General features: G+C 39.6%; 1 protein-coding gene across 1 annotated transcript in view; it reads left to right on the top strand.

Moving 5' to 3' along the window:
• The window catches only part of BMPR1B (bone morphogenetic protein receptor type 1B), a 30,576-nt gene extending 17,889 nt beyond the window's left edge, over window positions 1-12,687 (top strand). Inside the window, exons 6-10 of the mRNA XM_010172301.2 lie at window positions 5,009-5,201; window positions 5,616-5,913; window positions 8,232-8,407; window positions 9,783-9,913; window positions 12,151-12,687. Coding sequence (XP_010170603.1) covers window positions 5,009-5,201; window positions 5,616-5,913; window positions 8,232-8,407; window positions 9,783-9,913; window positions 12,151-12,276 — 924 coding nt within the window. The 3' untranslated portion in view covers window positions 12,277-12,687. The remainder of the gene's footprint in view (window positions 1-5,008; window positions 5,202-5,615; window positions 5,914-8,231; window positions 8,408-9,782; window positions 9,914-12,150) is intronic.
• Window positions 12,688-13,661: the final 974 nt, after the last annotated feature.

The following is a 13,661-nucleotide window of genomic DNA, read 5'->3' as shown; positions in this document are numbered from 1 at the left end:
AGGACACTTTTTTTCATGTAGACTAAGGCAAAAAAGCTTTTTTTTTTTTTAATTTCTTTTTACCTCAGCTCATTTCTTAGTTTAGATACCATAGGGTAAGTACAGGCTAATAGAGCTCACAGAAATTCATCAGGATTTATCCCAGTGTGCAGAACAGCATCTGGCCCACTGATCTTATTTTCTTGCTTTTTTGGTGCAACACATTGTCTTTACATAAAGTGAACTGTAATTCATCAAACCTGGAATCTTTTTATGTGTAGGCTTCACTTTGCATTCAGAAGTCAAGAGCTAATTATTTTTCCTCATAGTGTGGCAATCTCAAAGGTTAAAGCCACAGGGATGGAGTCTGTGATTATTTCTGAACTGACTCCAGAATGACTGAGCACCCTCAGCTCACCTGCTGAAAAGGTAGAAGTTTTACCTTCTGTGGCAGAACAGTTTTGTTCACCGGGAGTTTTTGTTTCTTGGGGTCATCGTTGCTTTTTTGCGCTGAAAAAAAAACAGGTTACTTATTTAAAATACTGTCTCTGAGAAAATGAATTAGATTTCATTTTCATTTTTCAGAGATGATATGTCCCTCCTGTCTCCCAAACCTATTAGTTTGTAGTGATCCTATTACTGTAGATGTTTTCCAGTTTCCAAGTGCTACATACTCTCTGTTTTTTTGCCCACATATCTCTTTTCTACACCCTGAAGAAGAAATAAAATGGGAAGTTTTATAACTCCTTAAAATGAAGCAACATTTCACCAACATGGTTGGTGAAAATCTAACTAAACTCAATTTGTTCTGGCAGGAGTAAGTGTTTAAAGTTCCATTTAAATAAAGTGATGATTTTTAAAAAAAATCCAATTTTCTGACAATTAACATAGCTATTGAGGGAAAAAGCCAAGCTTCAAAGTGGGTGCTGAGCATGGAAAACCCACAGTCATTTTTCTCTGTTGAGAGAAACTCCATCATTTAGGTCTAGGCTTTAAGAAAGCTCTGTCGTATCCCATACCAGTGTCCCTCTAGCAGCCATGGAAAGTGAGAGTTATCATGCTTACACTTTAGGACCATTCCTAATGAGTGCTTCCAAAGGATTTAATTGTGAGGGGTTCTTGCTTTTTTTGCTTTGTTTTTGTTTTTGTCTTTTTTTTTTTTTTTTTTGCATAACCCCTGCCATTAAGGTCTTGGTCTGCACTTGGTGCTTCTACCTGTTACAGTTACAGAAATAATGTAATAATTTAGGGCAAACTTGGTTGTTCTTCTCTGAGACAATGTGTTTCCAGCAGTCCACGTGGGTAGTAGGTGCCCTGGGGCATCTCATAGCAGTGCATGGCTCAATACTTCATCCCAGGATGCCCTTGAGACAAAAAAGCTGGAGCAACATTGGTTGTGAGAGCTCTTGCTTTATGCCTTCCTCTGACCCAGTGAGCTGGTCTTACTAGTGTCTGCAGGTCTACTCTTGCGGTGGACAGAAAAACTAACCTGCTAATTAATTGCTGTGATGGCCAAGGTGGCTTCCCAGCTGGGTCATTGTGCAGTAGCTCTCAGAGCTCTGCCAGTGCTTCATAAAGCAGAAACCATCCTGTCTTCTGCCACTCCTCCTCTCTCAAGCCTATAGACTTTGCAGCCTCTGGACCAAGCATTCTTCCTGAAGGACACTCCTCCCCTCTCTCTTTGCCTATGAAAATGCATACTTTTTTCCCCAGACTTTTCCTTAAGTAGTGATTTCTGTGGAAGAGAAATAAAATGAGAATTGTAATGAATCTTGCACTTGGTAATAGATGTTTGCTGCATTTCTCAGGCAGCAACAACCTCTACAGGCTCACTAGAAATGCACAGATTGATACCTCTGGGCCCATGCCTGGAACAAGTCTATAGAAAGTGCCTGGCAATAATGCTCTAGACTTTATTGTGGAAGAGTTTCTTTTTAACTTTATTACTTCTTATGCAAAGACTGAAACATCCAAAGTTATTATTTCAGGAAAGTAAGCCACAAATGTATTATAAAATGTCACTTTATGCTAAACAGTAATGTTTTCCTTCTGTGCAGAAAATTTATTCTAATGGCTATAAATATTATACCAAAAAAGAGCATTAACCAAGATTTTATTGATACTTTGACATTCAGCAAATGTCCTTTCTCCTGACATGTTTGTACCTCTGACAGAAAAGTTTGCTGCAGGTCAAGTGCTGCCAATCAAATTTTAAACCAAGAAAAAAAATACAGTAAGTTGTAAATAAAGGCTTTGAGCCAACAAACTGGGATGTAAAATTAAGTCTGTGCAAGCAAGGAGAACCCCAATGGCCTTGACAGAGCAAGAAGTGTAGGCAAAGGTGTTGCCCCCATGAATCCGAATGCAAAATCGGAGGAGGAGATTAGACTCTGGGGACATTTATTTCAGTGGTCTCTATGAAGAGTTTTCTGAATTACAGTTTTGTTTTTACCTTTTCACATATTTTTTTCCTAATTCCTCTTCCAATTAATTTTGCTCTTCAAGAAACTGCATCCCAGCCATAGGTATGAAGTTCTCTGTTCAAAATATTGAAGTTACAAAAGGTTGGTTTGTCTGAATTTTCCTCTGCAGTAGCTGAAGACATTTAGCTGAACATCAGAAAAACAGAATGCAGAAAGTAGAAATAGTTGGTAATTGGATTGATTCCAGTAAGGGAGAGGAATTAAAGAGCCATGTAATCTTACCTGGCTGCTCACAGAGCTCAAGCAGCAAAATACACAGATTTGAAAAGAAAGAAATAAAAACCAACCCCAGTTAATGTAAATAATTCACATGAACACATCATTCAGCATGCTTATGAAATTGGTTCATCCAACAATTTTAACTGATTTGTTTTAGAAATTGTAATCAGTTTATGATTCAAGAAAGGACTAAATTCCTTAAAATAAAATAGATTGTTCATAGGAAATCGTTTGACCAGTTCTAGCAAGAGAAAATGAGGTTAAGGCCCTTCACATAGTATTCTGCCGCCTGAAAACCTATAACAGAAATGTGTTTTTCATTTTCTTAATGTAATTTAATAAGGAACTTTTCATCATTAGGTATTGTAATTCCATGTGCTTTATGATGCCATTACATATATTTACACAAATTAAGTTATTTTATATAACTACATTATTGTTCAGGATACATTTTTAAAATGGGCAAAATAGAAAGCAACAATGCTAAAATGACATTACAAAATGTTACAGCAAAATTCCAATGTAATATAACTATTCTTCAATCACTATGTGAGAGTATAAAAGAGAATAAATCAATGTAAAAATTAAGGCTAATCTCTGTTCTTGGCTTTCACTGATGTTAATCGAAAATAATGGCACTGAAGCTACCATCTTGAAAGTCTAATAATATATTGCTGGGCTGAAAAAATGGGATTTTGTTTAAATGACGGGAGAAGAAGAAAACAGGGACTTTTGAAATAGCTTTGCATAAATGGCACTGTATGTTTCTCTTCTTTAAATTGTCTAATATTAAAACTAGTAATTTATTTACAAAATAAATGATAATAGACCTTACCTAATAGGTTTTGAGTGCTGCTGCAGTGGGGTTGTGGCAGTCGTGCTCTGCATTACCAAACTGGTAGTTTCCACTGGACCTCCCAGGGGTAAAAAAGGAAGCAAATTATTGTAAAATCAAGTTTTGATAATTTCTGTCAGCCCAGATTGCAAAAATATTTGGGATTACATGAAATGCATGTGGATTCATAGAGATTTAGACAGTGCATACTTGCTACAATAAACTGCTTGAAATCTGTATATGGATAGTGGCAAAACTGAGACTTTGAATTTATGCTTGTCCACATTTTGCTAATTGCTTGGACCAGATGAAAAACTCCTTGCGTTGGAGGCTTTAAATAACTTTATAGTTACGTTCTTTCAAAATCCTGTAAAAGCCTACCAAACCAAAAATCATTAGATGTGGGCTGAACTGGCAATACTGAAGCACAAGAGGGTGACATTTTAATCTCTAATTATACCAAGGTGAGGTTGAGTCAACTAGTGGGTTGTGTTGCAGCACCTACTTGAGCTTTTATTTGTGAACTTCTAGAAATACGTGATTTGCAGACATGCTTCAATCCTATGGGAATATATTAGTCTCCATTTGTCCAAGATTTTCTGTAGTCATAAAAGCTTTTTAAATTTAGAATCAGTCCATCTGCAACATATGATCTAGCCATCCTTGCGAAGATATCTCTCCAATGTTGCCAGATACATCAATCTTATGCTACAGCTGCACAAATGGTTTGACTGATACAGACACTAGAAAGGGCAGATTTAAAGCTGTGTTTCCATATCTTTGGGAAAAAAAAAAATCTTACTTTTTGATACTATGTAATGATGATTATTAAAATTAATGTAGGCACGTGGGTTCAAACTGTGTAAGTAGTGGTTGAGGTTACTAACACCAAATTTATATTTTGAAAGTATTAGGCATGGGATTTTCAAGGACAGTGATAGGAAGCTGCTCTTAGTAATTTTGCTAGTTTTGGAGCACTGATATGCTTTTAGTTCATGTGAGCCCTAGCCTTGAGTCTCAGCAGTGTGCAGTGTGGAACAAACGTCCCCGTTTTAATTAAAAACGTGTTATGTACCCCTTTGGAATTTGGGTTGGGTTGGGGTGGCCAGGAGTGTTTTCTGTCAAAGCTTTTCTAAAAATAACAGAAATGTTACGACAAAGTGACGACCTCCCACGGGAAAATACAAATTCCAAAGTTAGTAGTCAAATGTTTCTTTCACACAGACCGATTTATATTATTGAGAGGCCACGGTGTGTTTTGGGAATGTATGGAAAGGCTTCTTCACAGTGGCAAGAATGGCCTGACTAGCACTGTGTCCTGTGGGAAATGGGGAGCATCTGCGTTGCGGAGCTTTGCTGAAATCCATGGTGCAATGGCTGCGTGTTCCCCTTTCTGCCGGGCTTGCTGTGCGGGAAGGACACAGAAGGAAGGAGGCAAATGGGGACGTTTTCTGCGGAGCAAGATGTAACTGCCTGTCTTGGCATTTCACAGGTTCAAAGGACCATCGCAAAACAGATTCAGATGGTAAAGCAGATTGGAAAAGGTCGCTATGGAGAAGTCTGGATGGGAAAGTGGCGTGGCGAAAAGGTAGCTGTGAAAGTGTTTTTTACCACAGAGGAGGCCAGCTGGTTCAGAGAAACAGAAATCTACCAGACTGTCCTGATGAGGCATGAAAATATTCTCGGTGGGTGAAATTTAAGAGAATTATTTGATAGTGTATAGGTTTCTTAAGTTTAATAATTTTGTATTTGCTGTTGCCTGATGCCCTTTCCCATGTGCTTTGTTACCTGCTGTGCTCTGCAGTTAGGCACCCAGCACTTTTCAAAAGAAAGATGTTTTGACGATTATTGAAACATAAATAAAAGTTAAAAAATAACAGAGCTGTTACTCTGAGCACCATGTGTCTGTTTCTGCCACCTGTATTTCTGTTTGTGGGCTTCCTGACAATAAAGACTAAGGGTGAGGCATACTTGCATAGAAGTAAGATGAAAGAAATTAAATATGTTATTACAATAAAACTATTGAAGTGGCTGAAAGTTCTGAGCAGTCAATAAATCCCTGAGAAGTTTTAATTTGAAAATCTGCTCTTTTTTTGCAGGATTCATTGCCGCAGACATTAAAGGTACGGGATCTTGGACCCAGCTGTATCTCATCACCGACTACCATGAGAATGGCTCACTTTATGATTACCTAAAATCTACTACCTTGGACACAAAAGCCATGCTAAAACTGGCTTACTCCTCTGTTAGTGGCTTGTGCCACCTGCACACTGAGATCTTTAGTACCCAGGGCAAACCCGCTATTGCCCACCGTGACCTAAAAAGTAAGAATATCCTGGTGAAAAAGAACGGCACCTGCTGTATAGCAGATTTGGGCTTGGCTGTTAAATTTATCAGGTGAGTAGAAGTGAGGAGGGCAAGGAAGAGTTGGTAGGTCAGATGCAAAGGCTGGTTTAGTTGTTGACTGAGCAAGGGTGCACGTATGAGTAAGCATGTGCAGTGTATCTGCACACCTGTCAGGCTGTGCTCATTGGGATATGAGGTGGGGCTGCCTGTGTGGGTGAGTAAGTCACATAAACACACAATGCAGGTGTATAAATTGTCGCTTTTTAATTATTGAGCACATTAGTTGCATTTGTGTAAGGGTTCAGTTTTCATCACTTCATCCTCAATAGCAACCTGAGTATTGCTGCCACATGCTAAAAGGATGTAGCACTGACAGGTTGAAGTCGTGTCAGGAAACCTGTTACTGAAGCTTTCAGCTTGTCTGACCCCAAGATAATTCACTCACAACTTGTATAAAATAGTACTAATCATTTGCACAAGTTACTAATCAGGATTTATTGAAAAGCACCCCATTTGGGCTGCCTTTTGTTTCATTTCCTACAAATCAAATTGCTGAAGTACAGATTTGATTTTTGAAATGGCTTTTAAATTTGATTTTTAAAAAATGGTTGTGTGTTTAAACAACTTAGAGCAGACAAGGAGGACTTACTCCTGGGATTTGTAAAGGAGTCATCATTGTCTGACAGCTCTGTTCAAAAGGAGAGGGAGCTTTCTTTCGGTAGTGGTCCTGGGGACGTGTGTTACAAAGTCTCTGATTTTTCTGTGGACAGAAATGTGGCTATAGACTGAAGGTTTTCATTTCAGAGGTCAACTTTGAAACTGAAGTATCAAAAAAAATTTAAGAATTCTGTACAAATCTTGAACTGAAATTATTCAGAATGTAAGGAAAGACAGTTTTCATGTGCTTTTCTTACCATTCACTTATCTACCAGGTTTCTTGGTGAGGCTTTTTCTTTATGAACCTGACCTTTCTTTAGGAGATGAGAAAGGAAGATTTTTACTTTGAGGAACAGGGGCCTAGAAAGCAACAACTTGGAAATACACTCTTTGCCATAAAAGTTTCAGGGAAGAAATTCACCCTTTGCAGGTATACCTTGCCTCATAGGTACAGAGCAACAGATTGCTTAGGTATGAACTGAGAAGAACTAGAAACTACCAAGTGTTGCTATAAAAGAAGGTGAAATATATATTTGTCACAGTCCAAATGCAATTTGCATTACATACTTGGCTTGTTTTCATACTGAATCCTTTCTTAGACAGCATTTCTCAGGCAATGACCAGGAACAGAAAAAAATCAGTTGAAAGGGGTGTGCTCTGCTGAAGCTAATGAATTTATTAAAGTTCTCTGCATTTCTCATTTTATTTGAAATATTGCAAGATGGTGCAGGTCACTGGATTTATGTTACATTCTTGGAGGTATACAGAAATGCCAACAGCATATGTATGATTTAATTATTCTGAAGGTGACTGGTTGTATCTCGGGCTCAGCTTTGTTTTGTCATTTTCGTAACAGTAGGTGAAAAAAATTGCTATAGGTGAAGAAAGTTGCAGGAGTTGTATAATTTTTCTGTGAGAATTTGTTGTATCCATCACATTTAAACTATATTTGTTTTGAAGGTGGGGAAAGGGAAACAGACTGTTTGAAGCAAACCATCATATATGCCATATATTAAACTTCTAAAAATATTAAAACTCATAAAGTTGAATCTGAGTTACTAAGAAAAAAAAAAAAATCCAGTTACATAATTAATGGGAATTTGATTTCCGCTAGCTATTTGTTGTCTCTTCTGGTCAATGTGTGAGATAGTGGTTAGATTTTTTTACACATTTACATCTCCGTGTGTATGCATCTTGATGTGCAAAGGTTAGGAGAGATCAAAAGTAATGTATGCACAAAAAATAGTTAAGGTTGTCTTGCTTGCAGATCTGATTTGTTATAGCTAAGTGATACTGCCCCAGCTCTTTCGTGTCCTCCATTAATTGCTTAGACTAAAGCATAAGGCAGTGGAGTATGTTAAGAAAACAGCATTTAATGAAGATTTGATTGTTATCACCAGCATTAGAGCTCAGGCTAATGCTAATGAATCTCACAAATGTTACTGCGTTCCTGTTGAGTCTTATCTCCATTGGGGTTCTGCATTTGAATGCTTAACATAGCCTCGGGCGGGTCAGCCTCTTAAGGAGGGTTGCCTTCACACTAAGAGGCTTTCCTTGTAAGAATTGTTCCATTAAGATTATGCATCACTTTTGACCTTGTTTGAGAGTGGATGTGGTGTGAATTTACTACTTCTCCCATCTAAATTGCTTTTTTTTTCAAGCCACTTTATTGCATGTTTGATGCCTTTTTTTTCCCCTTCTTTTTCTTTTAGTGATACAAACGAGGTAGACATACCTCCAAATACCCGTGTAGGAACAAAACGCTATATGCCTCCTGAGGTGCTGGATGAAAGCTTGAATAGAAATCACTTTCAGTCCTACATCATGGCTGATATGTACAGTTTTGGACTCATCCTTTGGGAGATAGCAAGGAGATGTGTTTCAGGAGGTAAAGAGCTGGGAGATCGCTTTTAATTGTGTCAGTGAACCTCATTTCTAACCCAAATCTTCCCTTACATCCTTTTCTCTGGATAATTGTTTTTATTGTAATAAACAAATGTGGATGTGGATACATACAGGTAACTCTCCTAATATCTGTTCTCTTGTTGAAACTTATTTTAAAACATCAGTCAGTGCTATTTCAACAGCAAAGATTTAAACTGTATTTTTATTGCCTCATTTGAAGGCAGCAGATGCCTGCACTGAAGAAGGAATATGGAACTCATTTGGGGGCCTATTCCAATGGCAACACGTTTTGTCTGGACTGGGGGTATTCAGCTATTTTAGGAGAAAGAAAATAGTGATTTATTTGTTTTGTTAGAACTAAATAGAAGGAGGAGGACAAACAATTTGGGGGTATGCTGTGCCACCATTAAAATAAATAAATAATCTGTTTACATGACAAGTAGGAAAAAAAAACAGAGGGAAGTGGCACTTACTACATTGTTGTCATACCAGTGATGTGCTTAGTTTCCTTCTGATACCGGGCATTCAAGCATGAGGACAGCAAAGATAAATCAATGCAGCTAGCTGTAGACTTGGGGTATAGATCCATCCTTGTACATGTAGGCTATGTGTGCTTTCTGCACATGGAACTCAGTGTAGTGTAGAAATGATGGGTGTTACTACCTCTATTTTGCCACTGAAGAAAATTAAATGCAGGGAGTTGGCTTGGCAGCGGTTACGAGCCAGATTGGTGGCAAGTAAGAGTAGAGCATGTCTCTCTTGGGTCTACTGTACCTTCACCGGACTTTATGGGTCTTGAAAGCCTGCAGTATTGTGCTGAATGCTTGCTTCATGCTTACCCTAGAAGAGCTGAATTTCATGAGCAACATGATCCCTGTTTTACAAAGTGGTAAAACCTATTCCAATGATGTGGTGTAAAATCTGCAATATCGTCATTGTTGCTGTGCATGAGAAATGGTACCTTGCCATGTTCTGAAAAGGCCCAGAAGTGCCCTTTAATATATATCAGCTCCACTGATAAGGAGATTTAATTCAAGGGTAATTCTCTGCAAAATTACTCTGATACAGGCCCTATGCTAATAGTTCTTTCTATGATGACTTACTGGAGATTGCTGGACTAGACAGCAGTGTCCCACTTGTCAAGTAACTACACTTTCAGGTTAAGATACCTGGTCAGTCTTTGCATGGCAGTGGGTATGTTGGAGCTTGACTGTGGAATAAACTTCCAGGGCAGCAAGGTCCTTTTAAGGAGAAGTGTGTCTAATTGTTAATACGGTAAATCTGTTGTCAAACGAGAGAGCAGGAGGGTAGTGGAAGTTGTCTTCTGCAAGTGACGGGCAACTAACTGCTTCTTTCAGGAATAGTAGAGGAATACCAGCTTCCTTACCATGACCTTGTGCCCAGTGACCCCTCATACGAGGACATGCGGGAGATCGTGTGCATCAAGAGACTACGCCCTTCGTTTCCCAACAGATGGAGCAGTGATGAGGTATCACCCCTCCTAAAATACAGCCTGTATTTTTAATCAGAGAGAATGAGATTGACCCAATTCCGCATCATTTTGAGTGAGGAGGAGCTTTACCACTGGTGCTACCACCAGTCACAGTGTAACATTGCTCAGGAAGGAGCACAACATTCTCAGATATCCGCACGGAAGGTGTTCAGAGCCCCAGGGGCCATAGCCTACAATATTTGCAAGTAGGTTCCTTATGTGCTTTCTGCCAGATCCCACAGCGCTAGCAGCCTGTGCTCAGACATTCCTAGTCTCTCTGCTGTCCTCTTGCATTCGTTTTGCTTTCTGCTGCTGACATTAATAGCATTAAATCAGTGACTAGCCAAAAATTCTGAAAGAGAAATTATTTTGTAGTGTATAGTGCAGTGGCAGGATACTTGGTCTACTGGCAGCTCCTTCAGCGCGTACTGATGTCTGGGCTGTAATTCCAACCTTTTTTTTTTATTATTTTTTATTTTTTTAAAGAGAGAAATATCTCCTGTCTCTTTGAAATTAAAGGAGCGTGCAGCTTTTCTGTGGTCACAGGTTTGCGGGCTTGGAAACATGATTTTACCATGATTTTATGCTAACATTAGTGCAGGATATTAAGTTTCACTATTACTGTATTGAGATGCAGTAGTACAGACCACTGTAGCTGAGCTGCACTGGGGAGTGCTGATCATTCACCCCTTTATATCTTTGCATTTTAGCAAAGAGGGCTACAGATGTGGCCTTTCAGAAGATCCAGAAAATACTTGCCAAAATAAAATGAGGTGAGAGGGCTGGGGGAGAATCTGAACTCTCCCTGCTGAGCATCTGTAACAAAACAAAGTTGTGCTCATAGCATCAGAGATGAACAGTTGAGGTACAGCAGGCAAACCTGCCGACTGCTCTCGAGATGCTATGGAGGAGGGGTCATTAATCATGTTAATTGGTACAGTTTAATGCTGTAAAGTCTTCTACAGTTGCAGAAGACAACTGCCATTTGGGAATAGCAGTGTGTAGATGAATGTTCTGCAGGTAGATTAAAGATTTAGGTGGCATGAGATGTAGGCAGTTTGGGAATGTGAGGGGAAAATGAAACACTCTCCCTGGGATGCTCAAGGACTTGGGCAACAGCCAGTGTGGGAAGATCTAACCAAGAATTGCCTGCCTCATCCTCTCCCTAACCAAATCCCTCTGAGCATTCAGACCAGGAGTGAAAACACTGGTGGAAGTGCTGTTAGCATCAATTCAGGAAGGGCTTTTGTGTGGTGGCACGCAGCGTGCATGTGGTCTGCTACCAGACGTGCTGAGGATTGGGGAGGCTTCTTGAAATAACTGGTCTTGATTAACTGGCTAGCGTCGTCAGTAATCCCACTTCAAGAGCTGTAGCGATGAGAGGCAAATTTGTTAGTGCATGAAACCCTGTGTATCAGCAAAACACGTTTATAAAAATCCCACATTAATCTGGAAAGTATTAGTCTGGGTGCTGCTGGTGGGTGTGATACCTAGTGCCTTTCAGGGTCTGCAGGGCCAGGAGCCTCATGAAAAGGGAGAACAAGCTGGACGGAATGCAAAACTTCTCCTGTTGTAGCAGGCAGTGTAAATCTGTAGGCTGATGGTGTCATCACTCAGTTGTTGTGGCTTATGAGGTGCTTTGTGTTTGGAAGAAGGTGGTAGCTGCAGAGCAGGGCTGTATGTTCCTTTTCCAGGATGGCAAAGGCAATGCTGAGATGCTGTCAGCAAGAGAGTTGTTGTGGGGAGCTGGAGGAGGGTCTGGCTGTGTTTCAGAAGCAAGCAGGGGATGGAGCGGGACAGGGCAGAGCTGAGCTGGGTGCCCACAGATGGCTTTCCAGAGGTGGTGGCTGGGCTGCAGCCCAGGGGCCGGTCGCTGGCTGAGGAAAATAAATTCCACTGAATTTGTACAGCAGAGAGCTCACTGTACAAAGCCATGCTTGTGCGGGTCGCGCTGAGGGAGATTTTCTGCGTGGGTTTGGGGAAGGGGAGGTAAGAAAAGTGCTTTTGTAGAACATAAAGCCAAGTCTAGACTACAGCTTGTCATAAATTAGAGTAATTCTCCTTAATATACAGAAAATAGCGGCTCTTGAAAAGTGATACCAGCCAGCATGTGGTCTTTTTTTTGGTTGCCCTTAGAAAAGACATTTTCCGTTCAGTTTTTCGTCATTGTCACCAACTGCAGTCTCCTCTTCCACTGACCCAGGAGGGACTTTCTCTCCCATTTCTCTCTGCAGTGCCTACGGCAGATGGGGAAGCTGATGATGGAGTGCTGGGCTCACAACCCCGCCTCTCGGCTCACAGCCCTGCGGGTCAAGAAAACACTTGCCAAAATGTCAGAGTCGCAGGACATTAAACTCTGACTCGACCAGAGGCGGCTCTTGTGAAGGCCCATGGAAACTGACTTCCTCATGCAGGTAGAAGTCCTGAAGAGGTATCAAAAGTCTTTGCTAACAAGTACCTTGAATGCAGTCATGCTTGAGAGCAGCTGTATGTTTGACAGCTTTTGAGGAGATGATCCTTTGTAAAAATCAGCTGAATTTTGTCATACAAGATTGGAAGAGGCTTGTCTGCCCTTGTTTACATGGGGAAATACAGTTTTAGTAACTGGTTTAAAATTATGCATGTTGCTTTCCATGAAAGCCACTTATTATTTTATTATTATTATTGTTATTATTATTATTTTGATTGTTTAAAAAGATACTGCTTTAAATTTTATGAAAATAAAAAAATAAAACTTTTGGTTAGAAGTTAAAAAGATGTATATTGTTACATTAAAAAAAATTGGAGGAAACTGTGCTGAAAATGAAAGCAAAGTGACTTTTTCATTTATGAAGAGACTGTTGCACTCCAGCATTTAAAAAAAAAGGAAAGTGGGTCTGTGCAGCTCAGAGGAGCTGTAATAGAAACCATCTTAAAAGCCACCTACCTGCAGGGATGACTTTCCATAGCCCTTCGCGTGTGAACGGTTCTCACAGTATAGAGATGGAGCCCAATTAGGTCCCTGCCATCGTTAGCACGGGCAGACGGGCTCCTGTGGGTGGCCTGTCCCAGGGGAGGTCATGCTCCGTTTAAGATAATCGTGAGCCGTATGAATATTTTTCGGTGTGACTTGTTTGAAGAAGCTCTTCATGTTTCCAGGACATATGATGCGTATGGTACCAGGATGATAAACAAGTGCCTCTTTACTCGGCTATTTTCTTTCTTTCTTTCTTTCCTTCCTTCCTTTCTTTCTTTCTTTCTTTCTTTCTTTCTTTCTTTCTTTCTTTCTTTCTTTCTTTCTTTCTTTCTTTCTTTCTTTCTTTCTTTCTTTCTTTCTTTCTTTCTTTCTTTCTTTCTTTCTTTCTTTCTTTCTTTCTTTCTTTCTTTCTTTCTTTCTTTCTTTCTTTCTTTCTTTCTTTCTTCTTTCCTTCCTTTCTTTCTTTCTTTCTTTCTTTCTTTCTTTCTTTCTTTCTTTCTTTCTTTCTTTCTTTCTTTCTTTCTTTCTTTCTTTCTTTCTTTCTTTCTTTCTTTCTTTCTTTTCCCTCACTGCAAAATTAAGTATTTTTGTGTGTGAGTGGAAATGAAGTACACATTTAGATCCATTGGTGGATTTGAAACTGCTGTGACCTGCTTACACAACCACTGGGTAAGAGGAAGTTCCTTGCGAGGAAAAATTAACTTGCTCTTTCGTCTGTGTAAAAGTGAGGTATTCATCTACAACCACCATTGGAAAAAAATAATCTATGTTCCCTTTTTTAAGGGAAAG

Source organism: Antrostomus carolinensis, unplaced genomic scaffold (genome assembly GCF_000700745.2).
Source record: "Antrostomus carolinensis isolate BGI_N321 unplaced genomic scaffold, ASM70074v2 scaffold14487, whole genome shotgun sequence".
Classification (NCBI taxonomy): domain Eukaryota; kingdom Metazoa; phylum Chordata; class Aves; order Caprimulgiformes; family Caprimulgidae; genus Antrostomus; species Antrostomus carolinensis.
Note: the sequence above shows the minus strand (reverse complement) of the source record. Positions and strands in the feature narration are given on the sequence as shown.